The sequence below is a fragment of the Phycomyces blakesleeanus genome (assembly GCF_001638985.1).
Source record: "Phycomyces blakesleeanus NRRL 1555(-) unplaced genomic scaffold PHYBLscaffold_3, whole genome shotgun sequence".
NCBI classification, from domain to species: domain Eukaryota; kingdom Fungi; phylum Mucoromycota; class Mucoromycetes; order Mucorales; family Phycomycetaceae; genus Phycomyces; species Phycomyces blakesleeanus.
In genome coordinates, this window is record NW_017265136.1 from 2,615,368 (window position 1) to 2,640,459 (window position 25,092).

Sequence of the window (25,092 nt, forward strand, 5' to 3'; positions counted from 1 at the left end):
CGTGTGTATATTGCTTCAATAAAATTTCCTCTTTTTTTTGTATGAAAATAGTACTTACTATGGTATTGAATATGAATATGACCTAAGACACATATTTTCATTGCTGAAAAGATTAGTATACAAGAATCAATAAATACAATACCATAAAAAAACTCACGACATATAAGCTGCGAGTGAGAATAGAGTGGCTAGAGAGACAGCTAAACAGAAAGAGATAGTTTTGATCTCAGTAACAGAAAGACACCAAAAAACAAGTCGTAGTCTTCATACTTTTGACAAGCTAATGAGCAGGCCGCAGCAGAGCAACAGCTAACAATACAGCTTCCAATAGACCCGACAGCAGGAAGAGCAATAACACTCAATAATGCACCCATATACGGTTAGGAATGAGGTAGGAGAAGAAGACTATGATGCATGATAGAGAAAGAAGACCAAATACCTTTTTCACTCTCCGGTATTTGGTGACTGTCACTTTCCTCATCTGTTGTGTACTTCTTGTCAAGATACCTTTATCGGAATCTATGGGTATTCACGGACTTTCCTCGTTCATTCAAGAACATTCAAGCCTTGGAAAACATAAATCTTGGAATGAAAACGATTCAGAGGATTCATGTTTTATAGTTGATGGCAACGCCTATGTGTATCATTATGCACTTCAATGCAAGACTGATTGGACGTATGGAGGTAACATGGAGAATCTAGATCAAACACTTGAAGGCTCAATAGGGTGGCAGGTCAGTATATAATAATAGCCGATCTGGTGAGATCGCACGTCATCGCTCTTCGTCAGGCCAGAATCACCCCCGTTTTTTTATTCGATGGTGCCCTCCCGCAGGACAAGGAAGCCACACGAATTAAGCGCTATCGAAATTACATCGAAAAGGTCGTTTCTACCTTTAACAGCCTTAAGCAAATCAATGACAGCAACAAGACAGGCGAAGAAAATCCTGAAGATGCCATCCAATACTGGGGAGATCTCTATCTTATCCCACCACTTACTCTTGAGGTGGTTGTACAAACCCTGAGAGAACTTGATGTTGAAGTAATAATGTGTCGAGGAGAAGCGGATGGAATGGTAGCAGAATTGGCTGAAGAAAGAGACGGTTATGTGGTATCAAAGGATTCAGATATGCACGTATACCCACATCTTGGTAAGGGATATCTGCCCCTCGACCTTTTCTCGATTGGCAAAGATCCTATTGTATCTGGCACACTATACCAACCACAAGTATTGGCAAGTTTTCTGCGGATCGATACATCTATGCTACCATTGTTTGGTACATTGCTAGGCAACGATTACTTTGATATTCAAATGGTACGGTACCCTATTATGGAGTGGTGTTCTGCCCATGGGTTTGGACTCAAAAGCCAGAGCAGTGCTCAATGGCCTAAGTACGTCGCAGAATTTCTACGGACAATCGTACCCAAAAATGGGATAGATAAGGAAGTCATCGGAGCTGTTGTTAAAGAACTCAAGCCGATTATTCTTGCCAGCAGCATGAACCAGCGCCAGGAAAAGGCTGACGGACTCGAACAAGCAATCATTTGCTCTATCGAACGCTACGATTCTACATCACCTCTGATTACTACTGATGTAGAAGCAAAACAGGCCATCGAGCTAAGCAGTCTTCTTCAAGCAGGTCAGTTGAGTAGACAAATCCTGGACATCGTGGAAACACAAACATTTTGGTCCTTCATATTCCTTGAAGACCTTTCAAAGGAATCTAGCTGTGTCGCGAGCCAGTCCTTACGACAATACCTGTACACATTGGTCCATCCAAACGCTACACCGACTGTTACTGAATACCTCCGCGAGAAGCAGCATCTGGCTACTGTTGAAGTCCCTGGGTTGAGTTTGGAAGCGATAGGAAATATTATTCATAAGCCAGTCAAGGCAGACGATCTACTCAAAAATTACAAATTGCGATCCGAGCTATTTTTAAGTTTGCACAACACTACGCCTGCCATTCTTGCAAAAGCAAACACAACTTTACATTCACTTATTCTCTGTCTGCGCTATCTCATCACTTCTTCACATGAAAACATCAATAGACAACTTGCCAACCATGAGGTAATCGGTCTCCTGGTAGCAGGAATGAAGTCTTTAGGCCCACATATTGGGTTCGCGCCTTCAGATATGCCTTCTCCAGATCGATCTAAGCCGAGTCTGAATAAGCGTGCCATTCATCTCGCAGCCCAATACCAGGCTGTTCTGTATAGCTCTTATCTCTTGGGACAGCTTGTATATGGGCCTGGACAATATCTCCAGGTTACTGGTGTATTAGCATCCTCTTACGATGGGTTAGAGATTCACACTTCACTTCAACATGCTCGCGTCGGTGCTCACCTCAGCCGCATTCTAGCGGGTTCATCAACTGAGTTCAAGACAATGTTCTGTCACCTGTGGGCTATTGTCACTGATAAACTAGAGCATGCGATCTCCCCAGTATTTGATTATGGTCTGCCTTCACTCTCTCAAGGACCAGTTCCAGCTAAATATTGGACTCGCCAGACTAATCTCAAAAAACGGGCCAAAAGCTCGGGCGAGCCTAAAAATGACCGGTCTGCCAAGCGGACAACGGCAAAATCATCCCCAGGACAGGCTAGAGAGCCTAACAAGAACGTATTTAACGTGTTGAGCTTTGGATGTAGTTTTGATGACGAATAGAAAAAAAAAATGACCCTAAAAATATGAATAGTCAATAGTTTGTTTGTTTGTTTGTTTGTTTTTTTTTGCTTTAAAAATAATTTGTTTTGTCATGGTTACAATAAAAAAATAGAAAAGTCTAAAATAAGTTTAGACATGGTTTGTAGTTTCGTGTCACCATATTTTCGGTAGAGATGGTAACCAAGATTATAGTTTATCAAAGAACAATGATAGTCTACTTTATGTACAATGGAAGAAATAACACACTGCAAGTATTCCGGCTACGAAGCAACATACTGTGAACGCAAGCAGTAGGTGATACTGGAAGCATACAAGGGTTCGTAGCATTCCGCTAGCATAAAGAACGCCAAACCTTGGTTGTGTGACCATTGTCTAAATCATCAATTGTGCAGTATCATCACAGCGATTTCAAACCTGTCCATTTAAACGATTTGGTCAGATTATTGGTTGTTCCCGATTTGTAAATAGCCCCTAGAAGAAGAATAAGAAGGTATATAGGGGATGAGGAGAAGCCATTCTTTGGCTCTATTTCATAGTGTTCTGTATGAAAATAAAGCAGAAAAAAAAATGCCCGGAAGTTTGGGCCCAGGATATTGGCAGGGTAGGAAGCCTGTATGCTCTCAATGTGGCACGAATGGTATGAAAATACTTTTTTTTTGCGATGATCGTAGTGTGTGGATAAGGCGTTCGATCAATAGCTTGCAGACAAGGCTACACTAAGCGGGGCATAGATTGGAGCATTTTGTTTGTAGTTGTAAGAAAAGCGGCATATTGCATTCTGATTAAAGACGGACAAGGGAGTTGTCTCCGAATCGGGCTCCATCGGAGACCCGCAACCCTTTCCTGATCAGGCTGCTCGATTAGGCTTTCCAAGCTTTACAGATCGGTTATTGCTGTGGAAAACCATGATCTTTACCAAAGGCCAGTTGCTCGATGGTCCCTTTCAAAGAATCCAATATTGTATAAATACCAAGGCCTTCTATCTTTTCAAATATTCCTCCAATATTCCTCCCATCCTTACACAATGAACACTACCTTCCAACTCACTTCCCTACTTACTTGTGCTGTTTGCAAAGAATACCTCACTGACCCAATAAGCCTTTCATGCGGATATACAGTTTGTCGAACTTGTCTTCCACCATCCACTCTATTACGCAAACCAACTTTTGTGTGCCCAGTATCGCAGTGCACCTCAAAGGCTCATTTGTTTGGGCCTCAACTTTTCACCGATGCCTGTGTGCACGGATTATCTCAACTTACTCGCAACACTATTGACTGCTACTCTCGACCCCCAACCCCCACTTCCATGGACGATGGCAAGAATTCTCTTGCAATCCAAAATATTCAGCAAGGAGACCACGTCATCCAATCATCAACAGCTATGCTCCAATGCCATTGTTGCTCACAAACAATGGTCAACCCAATCACAACCCACTGCGGCCACACTTTTTGTAGACTATGCGTTCTCCAGATGAAAGTCACTACAGACAAGTGCTTGAACTGCAAACGCCCTCTCCCCAAATTTGCCAGTCTTGAGGCCCAGGCACCAAACTACCTATTAGAGTCAGTAAAGCGTGGATTACAATCAGCTGGAGCAATCCGCTCCCTTTTTGCAAACGATTCTCCTTTTCTCTCAGTCACTCAATGGCATGAGACCGACATCCCACTTTTCACAAACGGCTCTCTTGTTCTTCCTAACCAACCTTGCCGTTTCCCAATCTTCACAGCACCTCTTCTCCGCCAGATGCGCCATGCAATTGTTTCATCCAGTCGCTACAATGGTCTCTGTATGGCTGTTGTTCACCAAGGTCTCCCAAGCATGGCACAATTCGGTACAATTGTAAAGATCATCTCTGTTGAACATCGCCACGACGCCATTATTATCGATGCTATTGGCCTCGATCGTTTTAAGATTGAAAAATACCACCAAATTGAAGAAGATTGCATGGTCGCCAGCATCGAAGTTCTCGTAGACGATGAAATTGTACCTCGCGTTGACGATCATCTCCACTGCTCAAAGCGTATTACCAACAATGCCAATGATGACTATGCTCAAGCTCTCATTGATTTTGGATTTATGCCTCCCACTTATGACACCGCCAGCACACTTCACCAACGTATTCTCGACATGGTCCAGTCTTCACCCACTCCATCCCTCAATATCTCTACAGAGGGACTTTTGGGACCTGTCTGGTTCGAGAACATGCAGCAAATCTATGGACCTCTCCCTTCACCAAAAGAAGCTTCTCGGCTTTGCTGGTGGGTAGCTTCAGTATTACCTGGTAGCAACACAGAGCGATATGCATTCCTTTCTACAGATCGACTTTCTGACAGACTCGAGACCGCAATCTTATGGATCAATCAGCTCGAATCTCAATGGACTCGTTGTCGCAGCTCTGCAGTACACGCTATCTCTCAGGCCATTCTCCAGCAACAGTAGATGTGCCCCATTCAAATCATATTCGCTCCCTTTCATGTATCTAGAACCATTTTCCCAAATTCATCCCCTCTACAACAACAACAGCAGCAACAACAACAACAAAAACCAAGTTCCTCCTCTCATTTTCTTTACCCCAACCGATACCCACATCCTCATTATGATCATCAGCTAAAAAAAGGTCTATACCAATACGTTCAACACGCCATTATATATATATATATATATATATAATCGACAAAAAAACTTCCATGCATTCCCTCCTTTCTTCTTCTTCTTACTTATAGTACCTCTCCTGTATATATCCTTTTGATTTTCTATATATTATATTTGAAAAACAAAAAAAAACAGCAACATAAAACTTGTTCGCTCGGCTTCTATTCAATAATAAAATGATCTCCTTGCGCTCTTTGTCTATACATACAATACATGTCTATTTTTAAAGGGAAATATTGAATTTATTTGTTCTTAATTGAAGATAATATGCTTCTTATTAGATAAACAAGCTGCTTGCTATTGGTACTGGTGAGTAATAAAAGAGGAGAATATGTATAAAAATAAAATAAAATTAATTGTTCTATGAGCTACTAAAGCTTCTAAAGCCATGACAATCGTGCAACATGCGGTCAAATACTTATGATACTATTGTACTAATGGCACCGTTTATCCAAGCTTATTCATTAGCACAGTTTAGTCTAAATGTATATTAATGGATACACAGTGTACAATGAGTTCACAGATGATTGACACTCGAATGCTATCATTCCCAATTATATATTAATACTGTATTACATTTCAAATTTATTTTTCTTGATATCTTTTTCTATAATTATCCATGTGGATCTATAACGATTGTATGAGTACCATTTGGTTTTCATATATATATATATATATATATATATATATATATATATAGATATTTTAATAAAAGGTACAAAAGAAAGAGAAAGAAAAAAAAAGGGGGGGGGGAGTGAGGGGGAGGGTTGGAAAAAAAAAAGGCAGGTCAAATGGAACTGTTACAAGTTGTACTGTTCACATCAGTTTGTTAAACATATCTTCACCGTTATGTCAAAATGCCATTTCTTGTTCCTTTCCGTTAGCCGATTTTTAAAGAATTGGATATTTCTGTTTTTGTATGCATTTTCAAGTAATAGATTAATGCTATGGGGACCTACTCTATTTTACAATTTTTTTTTTTCTTATTTCAAATAAATAACTTGTGTAAAAATACAAAAATATATAAAATGTATAAAATACAAAATATAAACCCCGCATGATTCACGACAAAGAGGATCGAGGATCGGAAAGGAAAAATAGACGATAATTAAGATTTTTGACCATTTCACAAATTCGGTGATTGGATATTTACCGTGCGGAGAATTAAATATCGCAGAGTCTATTTCCTATAGGCCTGCCAAAACATATTCAGAAAACATCTTTAACGATCGTACAAAACTTCTTTTTCTCGATCGTTTGTTACGCTGTTGGCCTATACTGAGCTGCTATTATAATACATACATAAATATATATATATATATTTAAGAGGTACAATTATTATAAATAATGATAATTATATAAAAAAAAAGTTCAATTAATTCTAATATTCAATTGAACTCAAATATTGATGTGTGCTGGTTAAGTTTATAGTTTTGGTGTGTCAAATCGTAAATAGACCAAAACAATGTGAACACTGTGAATAGAAATATTTTTTCCCTTTTTTAAAATAATTTCCTCATCGTGAAACTCAAACCTAACAACTAATAATTACAGTTATAATTATAATCACAGTTATAATAGTAATAAAAAGAGAAATATCCAAAAAAATATACTATACCTTTCTCTTTTGACATTTTGCGACACTGGTTTTTATGTTGGAAATAAACCAAACATCACTCTGATAAATAAGGCCTGCCAACTGTATATAACAGAGAGTAAGGTCCCCTTATAAGGACTATGACATCACGGAGATATAATGAACCCGCATAACCGAGAAAAATCGAATGTCCCTCTTACCTCCGCTGTTTGTATTTCATTGCTTTGCGCTGCGTTGCGTTACAGTGATATTGGTACTATAAGCTTATAATCCAAACAAGTAGCGATGGTTATACGGGCGCTCAATTGTTATACAGAAAGATATGTAACGAATTTTTTATTTTTATTTTTATTTTATAAAAGATCTTTCGATGCATATAATACTTTTAGAAACAAGTATAGAGTGTCAATTATCTCGTGTACTGGTACTACTCTCTCAAATCCGAATGCCTACTCTAGTTACATATATTTATATAAAATATTTACCTCTTTTAACAACATCTCAACAATTGGCAGAAAAAATTCTAAATCCAATACCTAGAGCCAAAAGAAATACAAAGAAAACATAGCTTGTCTGAGCGAATATTTCTATTATATAATCAATCGCTATTAATAAATATAATAAAGCAGCTGCACATTCGAGAATATCTAAAATTGCCCCGTTTATAAAATATAATAAGAATAGAGTTCAATAACATGATATGGTACAGGCATTTAGATACTCTGTTAATCTGAAACTGTGTAGTATACATGAGTAATACTCCCACTGAATATTCATTTTTTGTAATAATTGGCTTATAAACATAAACCCCCAAATACTTTAGACTTATAGACCCAAAACAGCTGCAAGTAATTCAACTCTGAGGCCAATATACGCGGTTCTCGGAAAAAATATTAATATAAAAATATATATTTGCCTTTTAAGAGCGAGCTTTTTATACTCTAGCTTATATCTTCTTTTCTTTTCTCACAAAAATGTTAGACAAACACTATTCCAGATGAATATTGTCAAGAATATTTTTAAAGTTGGTTGGTAGGTATAATATTTACATATATAAGTATATAATACACCATTCTGCAGCTTTAAGCAGCCAAAGAAAATATTTACGGGGCCGATAATGGTATACAGTATCATTATTTTAGTTGCTTAGAGTCAAGATACTATATATTTACGCGTCTTGTTCAGCCAGATTTTATCTTTAAATTTATCAAGTTATCAAATATATAGTGGAGACGGTATTCAAATAAAGATAACAATTCAGCGTCAAAATCCAAAAGATATTAGTAGTATGAGTGAAAAGAACATATACTTCAATATAATCAAAAGACTGTAATAACTTCACGCAATACAGCTACTGTAGAGTACCAAACATATTCCATATACAAAGTATATTGCCTGGTAATCAGAATACTACAACTTTACAAATTAACTATTAATTTTTTATCTTTGCAGAAATAACGCAAGTGTATTTTTAAAAGATTATCTTTTTTTTGCTTTAGATACACAGTATACCATTGATGATATTCACGCATAGATTATTATATAAGTTTGATAATTTGTTTTAAAAAAACATGTTTTGAAGTGGATAATATATTGTATTTCGATAAATCTAATTATACTTTTGGTAAACCAAAGTACAAGCCTGTTGTAATCAAGTCCCACATGAGGTATATACCATAGAATTACATATAACCAAAAACAATATATTTTTAACGGAGATTCTAGCAATATAAAATATTTTACACGCTTAATACTAGGTTATAGGTAATATATAATAGCAAATACACCAATATATTGAGGTTAACAGGAATTAATTAGCTTCAGCAAATGTTCACCTTACACTATGACAAAATAAGAGGTGGTTCTGGTGGTAATTTTAGAAAGTACTATAGGAGTTTTCCAAAATCACCAACAGAGCCACCGCTAATTTTCCATAGTGTTGTATTTAAAAAATCAAGATATTCATATATATAAGTATTATACAACAATAATTAAGCAAATAATGATACGCGGACTCTTATCAAGATGGAGTGTAGAGTATATATATTAGACACACCTGTGATCATTTTTCAGAATAGTATGTTTCTTTTATTTATGAATGTCTGTATAACTTTATATGTAGCACATAGTAACAAGCTTGTATATTTGCATCTCACTTACTGGTAAGCGCGGTAATATGGCAGTGAAAATTAGTTTTAAGAGCTCAATTTAACTACTTGATTTGGAGCGGAAGACACATAGTGTGTGGACAGACTAAAAAGTTAAAAAAGTTTAGAATTAACTTAGTCGATCAGATTAACTTATAACTGACCGCACCTTTTTTTTTTTTTCAAAAGAAAAAAGGTCAAATTTAGTTAAAATACATATGATGTGGATATACTAAAAAGTTCAAAGTAAGATCAAAATACACAAAGACAATCAGATAAATATATGGTTGTTTTCACTCTTTTTTTTTAAAAAAAATCAAGTGCGCATAGTATCATCTCTTTCAATATGTAAAAGTCTATTATTTCGGGGGGTTTTAGCCCTTAAATCCTACGACACATGTATTCTATCAAAGTTATATTCTTCTTTTCCATCAAAGTAATAATGTAAGAATAATAACTATATAGTCGTTTGAAATTCTTTTTGAACTTTATTTTGGTTCAATTTTTTTTTACACCTTCTATTGATACGGCTTGATATTTTGAACTTTTAATCTGGCCACACCAGCTGTAATTACCCAGGTGAGCTTTGAAAATACTCACTTGAAAACCTTTATTTGTGAGTATTAAGACTAAATTTGAAAATTGTAGGACATATAATATCCGATAAAGTTACAAAATCATCGTTCTCGCTGTCATACAGCTTCTCCTCTTCATGTTGGGTCTTTAAGGCAGCAACGAAGTCTATTGTCTCTTCCAGACGGGCCTAAATAATTAAATTAAGCTTATTATTATTTTTAATCTTATCAATCGTTTAGGATTAGAAATATACCTTTAAGATCAAGAATAAGTTGACCAAGAATTCAATGTATTTCTCTCTTTTTCAAAGTCGTTCCCTACTAAGATATTTTTCTCTCGGACAAAGTTGTACAGACTGTTCTTGTATCACTGCCTGTACCATAGCAGGATACACCTTCCTAGTTGTCGCAAAACAATTTCATTAGTACTAATAAATAAAATGTTGCTTGTAATATTGCCTACCACTTGGCTGCACGAGATAGAATTTGAGTTTTCTAAACCTGTCAACAGGTTCATATCTGTGCTGGTGGGCTGCAGTCTTCAGCATGCTAGCAACGGAAACGTGCCCTTTGAGTTGTTGAAAACAGCTTTGGTATGATCGCCTAGACCAAAAACAACGGCTGTTTCCACAACAAGAATTTCTAGATCTTCAAGCTCCCCGAGACTAATAGCTCTACCGGCATTATAGATACGCCTTTTATCTTTAAACCCCAAATTTTTAAGTTACAGTGTCATTGTAGCCAGCTCATCTTCACCAGGAATAAAATATGAGGGTTTTTTTTTTATTCTTTCTCATCATGTCCAGCATGACTTCTATGCAAGGAAAATTCATATTGGTATTGTATACCACCTCTGATCTTGAGATCAAAAGCCTTTTTTCAAACACATTGACCCTAATCCAAATAAAAAAACTAGCTTATTATTGAAATGATCCTGATGATATTATGCATACATAATTTTACATATTTTCTTGATGAATTGGGATATAATTCTGTGGCCTTTTACAAGAGCCTTTCTCTCGACCTTCTCTTCGAACTCATCTATATTATCCTAATAGTAATAGTTAACAGCATATTAGTTGCTTGAAATTTAATTCGAGGATTTGGGTATCAAAAATATTTACTGCAGAAACTATATAACTGAAATAGGTGTTTGTGTCCGTCCACATATCGTTTGCTTATAGGGGCTCACGCTTTTTTTAATAGCCGGTATGTGTCTATATGCGCTTGGGTGAGGCGTTTTTGTTGAAGTCTTCAAGTACTTAATCATCTACATCATCTGCATCTTATTCTTATTTGAAGGCATCACATGTAGCCTTAAGACTATTTTTACGAAATTTCATAATGGATTCCATTTAGTTGAAGCCGATGAGCTGATTGTTGTCTCTCATGTTTGTAAATAGATAAAAAGATAAACGTATACTGAGGGAAATCTTAGTGATATATATATTATGTGCCACAAATTTAAGGACTGTCTTTTTGAACGCCTTGAATATTCGGCTTTCTCCTTTAGTATAACTCATGGCTCTTCCCGCTAAGACTCCGCCACCCCTACCAAGGGACCCCTCACCACCTCCTGGCTCACCCACGCCATCACTCAACACTCCATCTACACCAACTGGCTCACCACCATTGTCTCCATCTTACGTAGCTGCGGCTGTTAAGTCTGTAGACAATTCTTGTACATCTCGCATCATCGGCTCCATCGCTGGTAATGGCGCTCCACGCATATGGAAAGAAGGCTCCTCTCCATTTTCTGTTTTCTACGAGGTCCCTGCTGAGGGAAACCCTCTCCGTCCTTTGTTCTTTGAGGCTCTTAACACCGCTTTCCCATTGGGTGTTGGCCGCGGCCTCACATATGCCTCTCGTACTTCCCGCACCTCCTTCGAATTCCATCTAGTAGACCAAGAAGCATGCTCGCGCGCATGCCAAGTTGGCTTTCCTTTTAATGGACGTACTGTCTTCGCTTCTCCTGCCATTCCTTCGACGTTTAAGCTCTTGCGCTTACGTGTGTCTCGACTTCCTCTTCACGGATATGCGGATTTTGATGAACTTGCCGAGAATCTTCGCCGCTGCCTTGCTATATACGGACAGGTTCAGGAAATATCCTTGAATTTGAAATATAACTACCCCGACGGCACAGGCACCATCCATATGCTACGCCCACCTAATCCTGATCTTCATCTGCGTCACTTGGAACATGAGATCAAGTATAATGAAACTACAACTTTCCTTGCCACTTGGGCACGTATGGGTACTCATTGTACTTTCTGTAAAGAGATGGGTCACGAGAAAGAAGCTTGCACCAAGCGACCCAAAGAAACCCGCACCTGCTTCCGCTGTGGTAAGGTTGGTCACCTTGCCCATCAATGCCCACGAAACGAGGAAGCCGAATCAAAACGCCCTCGCAAAACTGCTCGCTCCCCAACCCATGCCCCTGCACCCCCAGCCGCTCAGATGTATCATGGTCTTCTACCCTCTGAAACAATCTACGGCTCACAGCACGCCCCACAGAACATACCCCTACCTCCATTGGCTACTGAATCCCTTTCTAAACCACGCGCGGCCCCGGGCGCCATTCCGGGTTTTCTTCCCGCCAACCATCCTGACTTCCTGATAGAAGCAGCGGCTAGTACTGGCATGGATGACAACGTCCAATTGGTTAAGACCAGTGATGGCGAACTTGGTAACGAAGAGACGAAGAAAAGCGACGATGAGGAATACTACAGCGACGATGACATCGATGAGGTCGCCAAGTATTTCGCTCAAATGGAAGATGATCCCATGGATGGTGAAAATGATGGTGGACAAGATCCTCCAAATCCAGCTCTTACTTTATGATTAAAATCTCCACGATAAACTGTCGAGGCCTGGCCAAATTGGCCAACCCCACCTTACGCTCATTATTTATACGCCACCTACGCTCTCAGCATGTCGATATACTCGCCCTGCAAGAAACTCATGCTTCCTCTATGGATATACAGAACACATTCAATATGCAGTTTAGGACTACTTCCTCAGTTTGGTCCCAACATTGTGGTTTAGTGTGCCTAACTCCTATGATTTCTATTGTCAACCCTTTAACCTCTGTCTGTGGCCGATGTATATCTGCTACAGTTGAGCATGCCAACAATAATTTTTCCCCTTTTCAGATCTGTGTGGTATATGCCCAAGCTACAGTTGGACAACGGTATAAATTCCTATCTGCCCTGCTTGCTAACTCTTTATTATTGCCCACTCATCCTTCACGCTTCATCCTGCTGGGAGATTTTAATCACTCCTATCACACTCGTTCACCTCGGCCCCGACTTGCACCTCATACGTGGCTCCAATTCCTCTCTGACCACCTCTTTGACTGCGTCACTATGCCTGATTCTACCCCTATGCCTACCTTCCATCGCGGCACAACGTCCTCCACCTTGGACTATATATTCTCCTCTTCCGATATGTTTTCCCACCGCATTTCGTCTTCCGTGGATTATATTCATCCGCAATGGTCAGACCATTTCCTAGTTTCCGCATCTTTTCTCTTTGATTCAGGCACTGTCTTGGGGAAAGGCCTATGGCGTGCCAACCCACGTCTGTCCTACAACCAGCATTTCTGTCTCCAGCTTGACTCTCACATTCATTCCCTCGTCCACTCTCTACCAACATCTCTATCTGTTCAAGAACAGTGGGATAGTCTCAAAACCGATGTCATCCATTTTATCCGCTCTTATTGCCGTCGCCCTCGCCGCAACCTCACTACGATAGAAGCCCAGTTGCAGAGCAAGCGCGCGCACCTGATACAAAAGTACCGACTCAACCCCTCCATTAACTTCCAGCTTCCTTTTGTGGAACGACAGATTCAGGACATACAACACGAAAAGGTAGAAACACAGGCATTGCGCGCTGGAAAACACTGGCGGGAACAGGGTGAGACCTCTGCCGGTTACTTGAAACGTACGATTGAAACACGACAAGTCCGTAAGACGATCTCTGGCCTACGCCACCCCTTCACCAACGTCCTTTCGACACAGCCTTCTATCATGACCGATTCCGCGGCTGCATTTTATGAAGATTTGTATTCCCCCGATGACATTGAGCAAACCGCTGTAGACGACCTTCTACATAATCTTCCGACTCATATTGTTCTCTCTGACGCTCTTGTAAACAAACTCACTTCCTCCTTTTCCATCGTAGACATACGAGAAGGTGCGCAGCGGTCTCCTTCCGCCAGCAGTCCCGGTCCCGACGGGATACCCTATGAAATCCTTCGTCTCCTTTTTGACCATCCCGCGTGTGCTCATATCTTGGAAAAGCTTTACAATGACGCTCTCACCGCTGGAGTTTTTCCTGCCTCTTGGCAATCTACTTGTCTCTCCTTGCTACCGAAGAAAGGAGACCTTACATCTTTGAAGAACTGGCGACCTATTGCCTTGATTAACACTGATGCAAAGGTCTTTACTCGACTACTCAATGCCCGTATGATTCCTGCTGCCAGCTCAATTGTGTCTCAATATCAAACCGGGTTTGTGAGGGGAAGGTTCATTGCTGACAATGGCATGCTCGTCAAGACCATTATGGAACAGGCCCGGCTCACTCAATCCACCAGTATTGGCTTGCTCTTGGATCAAGAAAAGGCTTACGATCGTGTACACCCCTCGTACCTGCGACAAGTCCTGCGCCATTTCCGTTTCCCTTCCTCTCTCGTCGATTGTATTTGCAACCTATTCTTCTCTACTCGAATACGAGTCAATGTAAACGGTCATATCTCCCGAGAACTTGTTCAGCACCGCGGTCTCCGACAGGGCGATCCTCTGTCCCCCGTTCTCTTCAATCTCGCCTTTGAGCCTCTTCTACGCCGCCTCCAACATGACCCTGAATTTTCTGGGTTTCTCCCACCTATCTCGCCAATCCTTCCAGCCCCCCCTCCAGTCAAATGTCTTGCATATGCGGACGATGTCATTGTTTTCCTCTCCACACCCGAATGTTTCACACGCCTCCACACACATCTTGCCACTTACTCTCGGGCCTCCAATGCCAAGATCAACATGGCCAAGACGGAGGCCATATCGCTTTCGGGACAACCACTTCCTCACTGGATCACGTTCCTACAGGCCCACCAAATAACATCCTGGCACGACCGTTCCTGTCCTGACTCCCTCCGCTACCTTGGCTTCCCTCTTGTCAGTTCGATTGCCCAACGCGATGCCTTTTGTTCCTCATTGTTAACAACCATACAATCTTCCTGCGCCATACACCTCACTCGATCCTTATCGATCCGGGGGCATGCCACCGTTCTCAATACTCTCATTCTCTCCCGTCTCTGGCATGTCCTACGCGTGATCTCTGTTCCTGTGTCGTTTCTCGATAAAGTGAAGTCGGTCATGGGTCAGTTCTTGCAGCACCGAATGTTTCCTCCCATTAAGCTGTCCACTCTTTGTCTCCCTCTTCGTTCTGGCGGCCTTGGAGTATTAGATCCTTCTATACAACAAGGTGCTCTTCAGCTGCGCTGGTTACGTCCTCTCTGTCTCTCTCCTCACTCCACCTCTGGCTTAGTTCCTCCTTGGCTGTCCTTTCTCTTACGTTATCATACGTCTGGCACCGACCCCCAATTGACACTTCTCTTCCACGATCTTCGCCCCCCCCGATCTGACTGGCCTTGCAGGTTGCTTCCGCAACATATTCTCTGCTATTGATAGGCTCCCGCACGACTTCTCCTCCCTTGCCCCCAACATTGCTACGTGTTTAGCACTTCCCCTCCGCTCAGTATGCCTACCAGCCACAAGCACTACCTCCTTCCCTCCCTCCTGGCAACACCTCCGCGTTGAAGATGCCTTTCTTGTTGACCCTTCTTTCGACGTTCTCTGCCGTCGAGCGCCGGCTGATTTCCCACGCAACCCGCTCATATTGCGCAAGTTTTTCAAGAGAGTTGACTCTCGCGACATCTTGCTACAACCTTTCCTTGTTCGCGCTTTCCTCCCTTCTCATATCCTTCAGCTCAATAACCCTTCCATTCCTTCCCGTTCAGGTTCATCAATCAATGCTAGCCCTTTTGTTTGCGGCCTTTTACCTGGAATACCGTGGTCCAAGCTGAAACCTCGTATGTATCGTTCTCTTTGTTCCTCTTCTGTTTCTCCTCCCCTGTCGTCTACACTGTCCAGCTCACAATGGCGAATCTTTTGGAACCTTCCTATACACCACCATGTCCGCAACATCTGGTACCGAGGTCTGCACCACAAATTGTCATCCCGCTCCCTGTTGCATCGCATACTTCCTGGCCCCTTCCCCACCGACTCTTGCCCCATTTGTGAAGCCTCTACAGACACACCCGACCATTTCCTCTTCTCCTGCCCCCTCAAAATTGACGTTTGGTCTACATTCTGGCAAGATGTCTTTGGATCTCATCCTACTCTTCCTATACTCCATGATGCATTTTACAACCTGTCTTTCCCCTATACCCGCCCCTCTGATATTCACGCCGCCTCTCTCTTTAGCTGTGCCCTTCTGGCGATCTGGCGACATCATTGGTCCACGGTGTTCGACAATACACCTTTTGTATCTTCCACCGTCCTATCTACCGCTTCCTGCTTGGTTGCCATATTTAAGGCTGAAAAATCTCTTGATGACCTTGCCTGTTCTCTTGCTACTTAGCTCTACCTTTAGTTTTCCTTCTTACATATACACCTCAAAAAAAAATCAAAAACCCAAAAACAAATTTTGTGACGTGCGTCCTTTTTTTTAGCTAGTGATCCTCACAATAAAAACCTGAGCTCTAATTGCTCCCTACAAAAAAAAAAAACCTTTAGTATAACTCTTTATTATAGACGTATGACCTATTCTATTTGGACTATATTAAGTTGTGACAAAATGGGGAGACTTTGTCATACGGCAACACCCTCTATGACATATCCAAGTGAGAGTATTAAGGGGTTGTCAACACACAAATATATATAGTAAATGCATTTAAGTAGAGAACAAATACTACGCTTTTTAAAAGTATACTAGCTCTCTGCATTATATATAAGACAAAAATAAATAAATTGATATAGGTATTTTTTATTTATTTAAAAAAAAACAGATATACTCACATATCAAAGTGCAATATTATATGTGAAATCCCATTATTTAATTTTCAGTTGCCGACTTTTTTTGCTACTTTATTTGTAGCACATAAAAAATAGACAGTTTAGTAAGATATTTTCTAAAGTAAGCTTTTAATTCCGAAGTGAGAAAAATTTGCTTTTTTGATTATACGACATTAGGAGAAACATCATTTTCAAACACCGTCGCATTTTTTTTTGTGTACGAGAACTGCTAGCCTCACGAAATTGCTACGCTCCCAGGTGTTTTTAAATTACTAAAAAAAGCTTAGCCAGTTTGAGTTCCAAAAATGCCCTGCAATCTGCCAGAAATACTTGACATTTGAAATTCAAATTAATTATTTTATTTTATTTTATTTTTATTTTTGCTTTTTTACAAGTTTTCAATTAGTCTTTTATTTTTTATTACTATTTGCCAACAATTAATTGATCCTCTTATTCCAATTATAATTCTATTTAAATATTATACTGCCTTGCAATTAAGGTATTTGTGATTGATTTTGGATTAGTATCTCAATATTAGAAAAAATAGATACTGTGAGAGTGTTATTTATTAAAGAAAATTAAAATAATATTCGAGGTACTCGGAACTGATTTTGGGCCAGTATCTTTATATTAGGAAAGGTAGATACTTTGAGAGTGGTGTTTATTAAGGGATAGAATAATTTGCTTATATATCAATCGATAAAGACTTTATTTTTCTTACTATTCAATTTGCCTCTCTTAATATTTGTACCTCCACTGTGCCACGTCTGATACTCAAAAATCCAGCCAGGGACACATAAATCTACCCAGACACACATACACATATATTTTTTTTGTGATGAATTCATAGAGCTATATAAAGAATAAATTAATAAATAATTTATTTTTTTTGGAAGTAGAGCTTCCCCCTCCCCTCAAGCTTTATGTAACTCTTCGTTACAAAAAGTTTAGGTACTATATATTACAATTAATGTGTAAAAATAAGTCGAGCAGTTTATTGAATGGACAGTAGACTTTAAGTGATGTGGTTGTAAAATGATAAGAAGATTTGCAGAGAATTTAAAGGCAGAGCCTAGGTTACGTGCTTATATTCCAACTTTTTAAATATATAGAAAAATAGGCTCTATTGAATCATAATCAATACATTATATAGTAAATTTGCAGTTTAATATAAAATGAAATGAAAGGTCTAGAATTGAAGTTTATACAAGATCGTTTTTTCTCAAAATGTAACGAACTTTTACTTTTTTTTCAAATCGAGTTATAGTCACATTATCTTTGGCATACTATTTTGTTATTGTTGTATTTGATCTCATAAATTTTATCATCACAAAACCAAAACAAAAAACAAATACACAACATATCAAAGGCTTAGTTGTTCTTATATATATATAGTTACAAAGAGCAGTAGTCAGAATTGGATGATCTTTTGCCAAGACTCAGCTACAAATATATATGAAAACATACTTTTTTTTTTGGTAATAATGTAAAACTACTACAAGCATAGGCTTGTGGAAAGTAAAAGTAGTTAAAGATATTTACAGAATAGGAAGAATGATTGGCATCAAACGATTTCAGGGATTATATAAATATATTTGGAAGCATAATAAAGGTTTATTATCTAACTACGAGTATTGCTTCACATCTTTAAAAGGAAAAAAAAAGGAAAGACAGAGTAGGTTGTGAGAATAAAAAACCTAACAAAAAGTAGAAACCTAGTTGCCTTTAACTAAGAGTTCGATATAGTATAACACTCTTAGTTGCAGTGTGTAGATGTATTTGGATCGGAAGTATTGCATTTCTTGTCTCACCAAAAAGTAACGAGAACACAGATAATGAAAATAAGGTTTTGAAGGAGTCCAAGGTATATTATGAAATATAACCAAGCAACAGTACTCCGAGTTGTCGTTTTATTATCGATCCAATCATTTATTAAAAGAAAGAAAGAGAGACAACAGCATTATATACGGGACCACATAAAGGAATTTAGTCATAAAGCATATATATACGACCTTGACATGAATGTGCTTAAATGAGCTTTAATGAATCTGGATACGACTGGCTACATGAAGCTTCTGGAATATTTTGAGGAACGATACATGATTAATTATTTGCCGAAATTCACATTTGATTTAATTAAACGAGACTAAAGAAGAAAGAGAAATGATGTGATTAAGAATCACTATTGATTTCCATGACAAATGATGAGGGACGAATTAAGGGCTGTAAGAAAAAGAATCACTAATGAGCATGTTATTTTTTTTTTTAAAAGAAAAGCGCATGTATATATTCGGTCGTCTAAGAAACATAGTAAAATCTTCGTAAATTCTCTTGTTTTAAAATTACGAGTTATATACTTGATAAAAAATAATGTAAAGACAACCGTTCTTTCGCCGTTCAGACATTCCTTCTATGAACACCTTCTGTGTAATTGAACCTGTTTTGCCTTTAAAGAAGTGGACACAGTCACAAGTGACGTACAACTTTACGCGTGCTTTTTCAACCTTACGCGTATTTTTCTTTTGTAACTTTACGCGTTGGTGCAATCTCGGTTGACCTTTATTACTCTTTAGTATTTAACTATGGATAAAGACGATAGCGCTTGCTATTTTGAAGTTGAGAACATATTAGATCAGAGAAATACCGGACCTTACACAGAATACTTGATCAAATGGAAGAATTACGATGATAGGTGGTCAGTGCATCCACAATCAATAATGACATTGGCCTTGTCATTAACCAAATGATGTCATTTATTTCTTTCAACAGAGTTCACATCATAAATTCTACCTTGTGACACCGTACTTACTACAAGATCGGATAATAGTCAGAACAGCTGGGAGCCAGAAGATAATCTTAACTGCCCTGAGCTCTTTAAACAATTTAAAGAAAAATATGCTAGAGACAATAGTAGTAGTAGTAGTAGTATTAATACACCTGCTAAACCACATCAAACTTCAAAACAAGGAACATCGTCACCTACTTTGAAGGTGAGGGAGAAAATAAAAAATAAAGCCATCTACATTAAATATATGAGACTTACAGATAAACAACAACAAAATATATATGTTATTCTTTGGACTTCATTTGTTACTGTAGACAGCATCTTTAGTAGTATCCAGTGAACAAACTCATATACAATCTCATGCACATCGGGTCAAATCAGCTCCGACAGCGCCTTTAGTAAAACCCGTATCTCCTACTAAACCAAAAAATGCATCTGGGAACAAATCGACCCTTATTGACCGAGAAGAGCCACACAAAAGTCAATTTGGAATCCTAAAGAGGCCTCAAAAAATAGGTTAGATATTTAGACTTCTTTACAAATCGAAACTTCTTTTGACAATTTCTTTTGCAAAAACAAACAAACAAACAAAACTTTTTTCCGCAAAATAATAATTATAATAATAATAATAATAATAATAATAATACAAGCCCAACTACCCAAAAACGATAATTTATTGGATGATCTTTTCAACAAGATCCAAGGTGTACCCAACAGACCTGGAATATCATCTTCATCCAGTCCAACAAGTAGCAAATTCCCTTCAAAGTCCGCTACTACTGCATATGATCCTCAGATATCAACTGGATCAAAATACACATCAACTCAATGTAAGAATTGCTATATTTTTTGTATATCTATATATTAAGATACTCACGCACGTATATGCATATATCTAATAATAATATTTATGATAATTACTATAGCAAAATCCCACTTGGATCTAGATAAAAAGTATCCTCGTTCAGGTAAAAAAAAAAAAAGAAAAGAGCAAATCTGTCAAACTATTTAGAAATCGTGTAAATTAAATTCGACCAGTAGAAGGTCAAACTGCTGCACCAGAGCTAAAAATATCGGCTTCAAGCAATCGCCAATCTTGGCAAAGTATACCAACAAAACCCATTAGATCTGATTATGGTCGATCCGATAATGCCACTGGTGGGTCTAAAATAGTAGAATACGATAGCCGAGCAGATTACAACAAAGCACTGCAACGACCCGAATCTTCTCGTCAAGCAGAAACCCGGCCGTTCAATTGGAACGCACCCAATCAATCTCACCCAACAGCCTATCAAAAAGGAAAATGGAACACACAGAGTCAACCTGAGCAATCACGGTTATCATCTACATCTCACTCAGCAACCTCTCAAAAACAGACCCCTCAAGGAAACCCTCCACAAACCACACCGGAGGCCGTAACATCTCCTCAACCACCTCCACAGAAACTGACCGCAACTTATCAATGGGAGGGTCTTATAACAACCCCAAAGTCAGGGTTTGGAACGTTTAATATATCTTCAATTATGGGAACTTTGAAAGACGATAATGACATTAGGTACACAGACAAACAAACAAAAAATATATATTCACATACAAGTATACTCTGGATTCAAACATTGTATTTTTGTTAATTGGTGATATATGCTAATAACCGTTATTTCAGATCGTTTATTAAGCAATGCGAACTTGAGACCAAGTCAAATGGTCTAAAGGTGAAGCGAACCGTATCTTTTGACACAATCCAAAAAACCATAAATGATGAAAAAGTCCCAATGTTCTCGGTTACCACAACTGCAAACACTGTTGCACTTGGTAAAATGAGAACGTTTATGGAAACTGGAAAACTGGTAAAAAACAACAACAACAACAATAATAAAGTTCTTTTTTTTTTGTCTTTACAAATAAAAAGTCATCCTAATTACTAATGCGGTCTTTCTTTCTTTCTTTCTTTCTTTTAGGGACTGATGATATTTCCTGAGACTTCTAAGAAGGAGATTTTGATTTTACTGCCATGTTCTTCTGATCTTGCAAAATCACTTGGATTCCCGTCAGATAAATTCGGGATTTGTGCAGTTTATTTGGGGGGTGTACCAGAACGTCCTTCAACAGAAATAATGACCAGATTTAAAGGATGTCCTATCATAGATATGAAGACTGCTGATCTTCAAAGAGTATTCTATTTGCTCAACTTTCCTTCTGAGGTAAGTGATATCTAATTAGTGTTCAGTAAATGCATACAAGTTTCTTATTTTATTTATTTGATGTGATAAATAATTTATTCTTGATTTAGTTGAGTGAAAAGATCCACAGAGGAGAGAAAATTCAGATTATTGGAGAATCTGTTTATGCAAAATTGCTTAAAGAAGCATACTCGAAAATCAAGATAACTACTAAAGGTCCCGCGTCAATTGTTCTGGTACGTGGTTGAATACAACTATGCGCGTGTGTTTGTGTGTACGCACGAGTAGCTACTTAAATTACACATCTAATATATTGTAGATTGATCGTCATCTTCTTACTCCACAACCCGAATTTCGAAGATATAAAAAATCAGCCATCAACATGTACGAGTTTGGTGCTCCTGGTGATGTTGCAAAAGATGTTCCTCCAGTCTTACCCATATTTCCGAGGGATACAGGTAATAAGCATAAAAAATGCAAAGAAAAGAGTAAAAATAATTCATACCTTTTCTTTTCTTTCTTTCTTAAAAAAAACCCCAAAACAAAAATGAATGAACAAACATGTCTTTTACTCTATGATATAGGCGGTTATATAACAACTGATGCTGTTAATCTTGCCAAAGACCCGCTATTGATTTCTAAGATTGTGAAGTTTGCAAAACAGGTAAAATATTAATATAATTTATTACTACAGGCCGTATGACGAGGGTGGGAAAGCAGTTTCCTGCATGTACATGTGCCATCTTTCTAATGAGTAAATATGTAAAGTTCAATGGAGAGAATCCTCTCAGAAATATAGAGGTAGTTTTCCAGGATGACATAATTGACATAATTGAAGACGTGTGTAAGGCACACCCAGACAAAAAGTAATGTACACTATTTGTGGTTTAGCATAAACACACGCATACTGATAATATATACATACTAGGCAATCACTTGAAGCCAAGACTATGTTGGGAATGCACAACACGATGGAAAATATCAAGTTTCTTCGGATTTGGCCTGGAGTTGTAAGTATTAATCTATAAATCATCTCTCTTTCTCTCTCTCTCTCTGTATATGTTATTCATGATATTTACCATAGACATATAAGAATGCAAAACTTGCCACTGCTGAATGGATGACAAAGTTAGCATCCCACGAGAAAGAAAGGCGACAATTGTTTATCTACGTTGATGACAATGAAGTTATCAAAGCAAAGAAATATCAGGCATTGGATTTAACAAAGTCAGATAGACTTGACTCTTTCTTAAAGAAACAATAACTTCTTTATTATAAAAAAATATACATACATATATAAATATATACACATAAAAATACACTACTATCAATCAATAAATACCAACATTGCTCATTTTTTGATACAGTTTTGTTGATTATTGATATACTAAGGAATACATAAAATAAAGGTATATGATAGATAAAGAGAGAATAGGTCTATTGTGTAATTAGAGGAAATTGTTATACTAATTTTTTGCTGTTGGTTAGTTTTTGATTTTCATAAGTACAATAAAGAAAGGCATAGTAATAGATAATATTGTATATTCGATAAATTAGACAAGGTTCAGCAAGAGCAATAAATTCAAAGAGCTTCAAAATAACAAGATATACAATACAAAGTGGTATGGTCCCTTGAAGTGAATGGAGGAAATACTCAAGACAAAATCATTGTAGATGTCATTAAATAAACCAATATCTATTTTACTTTACTTTTTCTTCTACTGCTATAGATTGTTGTGTTTAAATAATAGGCTACAAATATAATATATCGCAAGAAAAGTGCCTTTCTTACAATGTCAGTGATAGTGATAATGATAAAGCTAAGAAAACAATGCAATTTGGGTGTATTATCTAACCTGTTTGCTTTCAAAAAAACAAAAGAAGGTCATCTTGTTTTATCCTCTTTAATAGGGAAGAAATAAAGAAAACCGAATAGTACAATAAACCTTTAATAAATGCTTGTAATATGTATATATATATATGTAGACACACGACTTGAATTTCCAATATCTTTACTATACAAACCATGTTTCGACTTGCAGCGTTTTTGTGTTTATTCCTACATTATTTTATTTTTGCAATTGCTACAGATACAAATCATGATTCGACTTCAAGTCTTTACTATCCAGAAAACAAAAATCTGCTGGCTAAACCTGATCCTACGGCAGCAGCGGTCTACTTCCCATTCAAAGGAGGGGATACCGCCTCGCTTATTATACAACAGGCTGGAGATTCCGCAGTTGATTTCTCCTATTATTTTGATTCACAATTGTCAGATGGTGCCTGTTTAGCATTTACGCTGATTCCTGATGATACATTGTTTTCAAAAAAATTCAAGTGCGTCAACTCACAGCTGACTTGTGAAGGCTGCCTGGAGCCCACGAGAGCCTGTTATCATACCTTGGTCAACAAAACATGTACTGCTGGAATTGGTGTCAGCACAGGTTGTCACGATGGAAGATTCTCTTCATACAGTAAAGTATCTCTATATCTATATTATCTGTAAAATATATGTATAAAAAAAACAGACAGACAAACAAATAACTATTATTCTAAATTGATTATTATTATTTTCTTGTGTATGTGTCCCTAGATGGTGACCTTGCTTCTTACACTACACAAAAGCGGTTACTTGTAACGCAAGAAACTATCAAAGGTGTATCTCTCACACCAAGATTTGGTGTGGTGGGATTAAACGGTCGAATTATTGTAGGAATTTTGAACTATAGAAACAACAAACCTCCTCAGGCTATGTGTGCATTTGTTATGCCAGGTGTAGGAACTTATGGAAACTTTTCTTTGGCGCCTAGTAGTGATGCTCAGGAAACAAGAAGTGTATCTCTACTTACTGGGCTTTCATTGCTTATTTCTGCCATACTGTCATTAATATTTTAAAGAACAAGTAAAGAGTAGCTATAGATTAGCTATAAGAAACCTCTCCTCTCCTAATAAGGACATATATTTAAATTTTTATATTGAAAACAATGATGTATTACATTGTGTTTTATTGTATAGGATATAATAAAATAAAATAATCTGTTTTTTTCTTGGTATACAATATTTTTTTTTCTATTTGATATTATTATTTAATTATTTATTTAAACAGTAACTTGGCAACACACAGGTATAACGATATTCATACAATTCCAAAGATGTAGAGATATTTCTTTTTAAGCTCAAACGAGACAAGTTTTCTCAATTTGGAATTCTATTTGAAATGCACCATCAATTAGAGGGAAAAATAGGAGGCATTTACAAAAAAAAAAAAAAAGAGGTGGTATATGTGATGGATATTAACTAAATAAAGACAAGGAATACAATGGGATTTCGATTTTTAAGATGCTTTCTTCTTGTAACTAGCTGGCTGGCTGGTTGACCGACCAACCGACCAACTGACCAACTGACCAACCGACTGAC

At 37.8% G+C, this 25,092-nt stretch overlaps 6 protein-coding genes across 6 annotated transcripts; 5 read left to right on the forward strand and 1 right to left on the reverse strand.

Annotated features, from left to right (window-relative positions):
- Positions 1–407: 407 nt before the first annotated feature.
- PHYBLDRAFT_140982 (hypothetical protein) lies at positions 408–2,668 on the forward strand (the record flags this gene model as incomplete). Its single annotated transcript, XM_018430501.1, has 2 exons — positions 408–684; positions 753–2,668. The coding sequence occupies 2 exons, from the start codon at positions 408–410 to the stop codon at positions 2,666–2,668; spliced, it is 2,193 nt and encodes a 730-aa protein (XP_018296965.1).
- A 1,012-nt stretch (positions 2,669–3,680) lies between these two features.
- On the forward strand, positions 3,681–5,532 carry PHYBLDRAFT_76978 (hypothetical protein). The gene has a single exon (XM_018443212.1). The coding sequence runs from the start codon at positions 3,693–3,695 to the stop codon at positions 5,106–5,108; it is 1,416 nt and encodes a 471-aa protein (XP_018297125.1). The 5' UTR covers positions 3,681–3,692; the 3' UTR covers positions 5,109–5,532.
- Positions 5,533–9,675: 4,143 nt separating this feature from the next.
- On the reverse strand, positions 9,676–10,809 carry PHYBLDRAFT_62310 (hypothetical protein; the record flags this gene model as incomplete). Its single annotated transcript, XM_018440953.1, has 5 exons — positions 9,676–9,828; positions 10,021–10,039; positions 10,204–10,342; positions 10,604–10,691; positions 10,765–10,809. 5 exons carry the CDS (start codon positions 10,807–10,809, stop codon positions 9,676–9,678), a joined length of 444 nt encoding a protein of 147 aa, XP_018296966.1.
- Positions 10,810–11,161: 352 nt separating this feature from the next.
- On the forward strand, positions 11,162–12,481 carry PHYBLDRAFT_164023 (CCHC-type zinc finger transcription factor; the record flags this gene model as incomplete). Its single annotated transcript, XM_018434921.1, has 1 exon — positions 11,162–12,481. One exon carries the CDS (start codon positions 11,162–11,164, stop codon positions 12,479–12,481), a length of 1,320 nt encoding a protein of 439 aa, XP_018296967.1.
- A 131-nt stretch (positions 12,482–12,612) lies between these two features.
- PHYBLDRAFT_185393 (hypothetical protein) lies at positions 12,613–16,423 on the forward strand (the record flags this gene model as incomplete). The annotated part of the gene is made up of 3 exons (XM_018439070.1): positions 12,613–13,313; positions 14,814–15,290; positions 15,325–16,423. The coding sequence occupies 3 exons, from the start codon at positions 12,613–12,615 to the stop codon at positions 16,274–16,276; spliced, it is 2,130 nt and encodes a 709-aa protein (XP_018296968.1). The 3' UTR covers positions 16,277–16,423.
- Positions 16,424–23,701: 7,278 nt separating this feature from the next.
- On the forward strand, positions 23,702–24,570 carry PHYBLDRAFT_164026 (hypothetical protein; the record flags this gene model as incomplete). Its single annotated transcript, XM_018434922.1, has 2 exons — positions 23,702–24,149; positions 24,269–24,570. The coding sequence occupies 2 exons, from the start codon at positions 23,702–23,704 to the stop codon at positions 24,568–24,570; spliced, it is 750 nt and encodes a 249-aa protein (XP_018296969.1).
- Between the last annotated feature and the right edge of the window lie 522 nt (positions 24,571–25,092).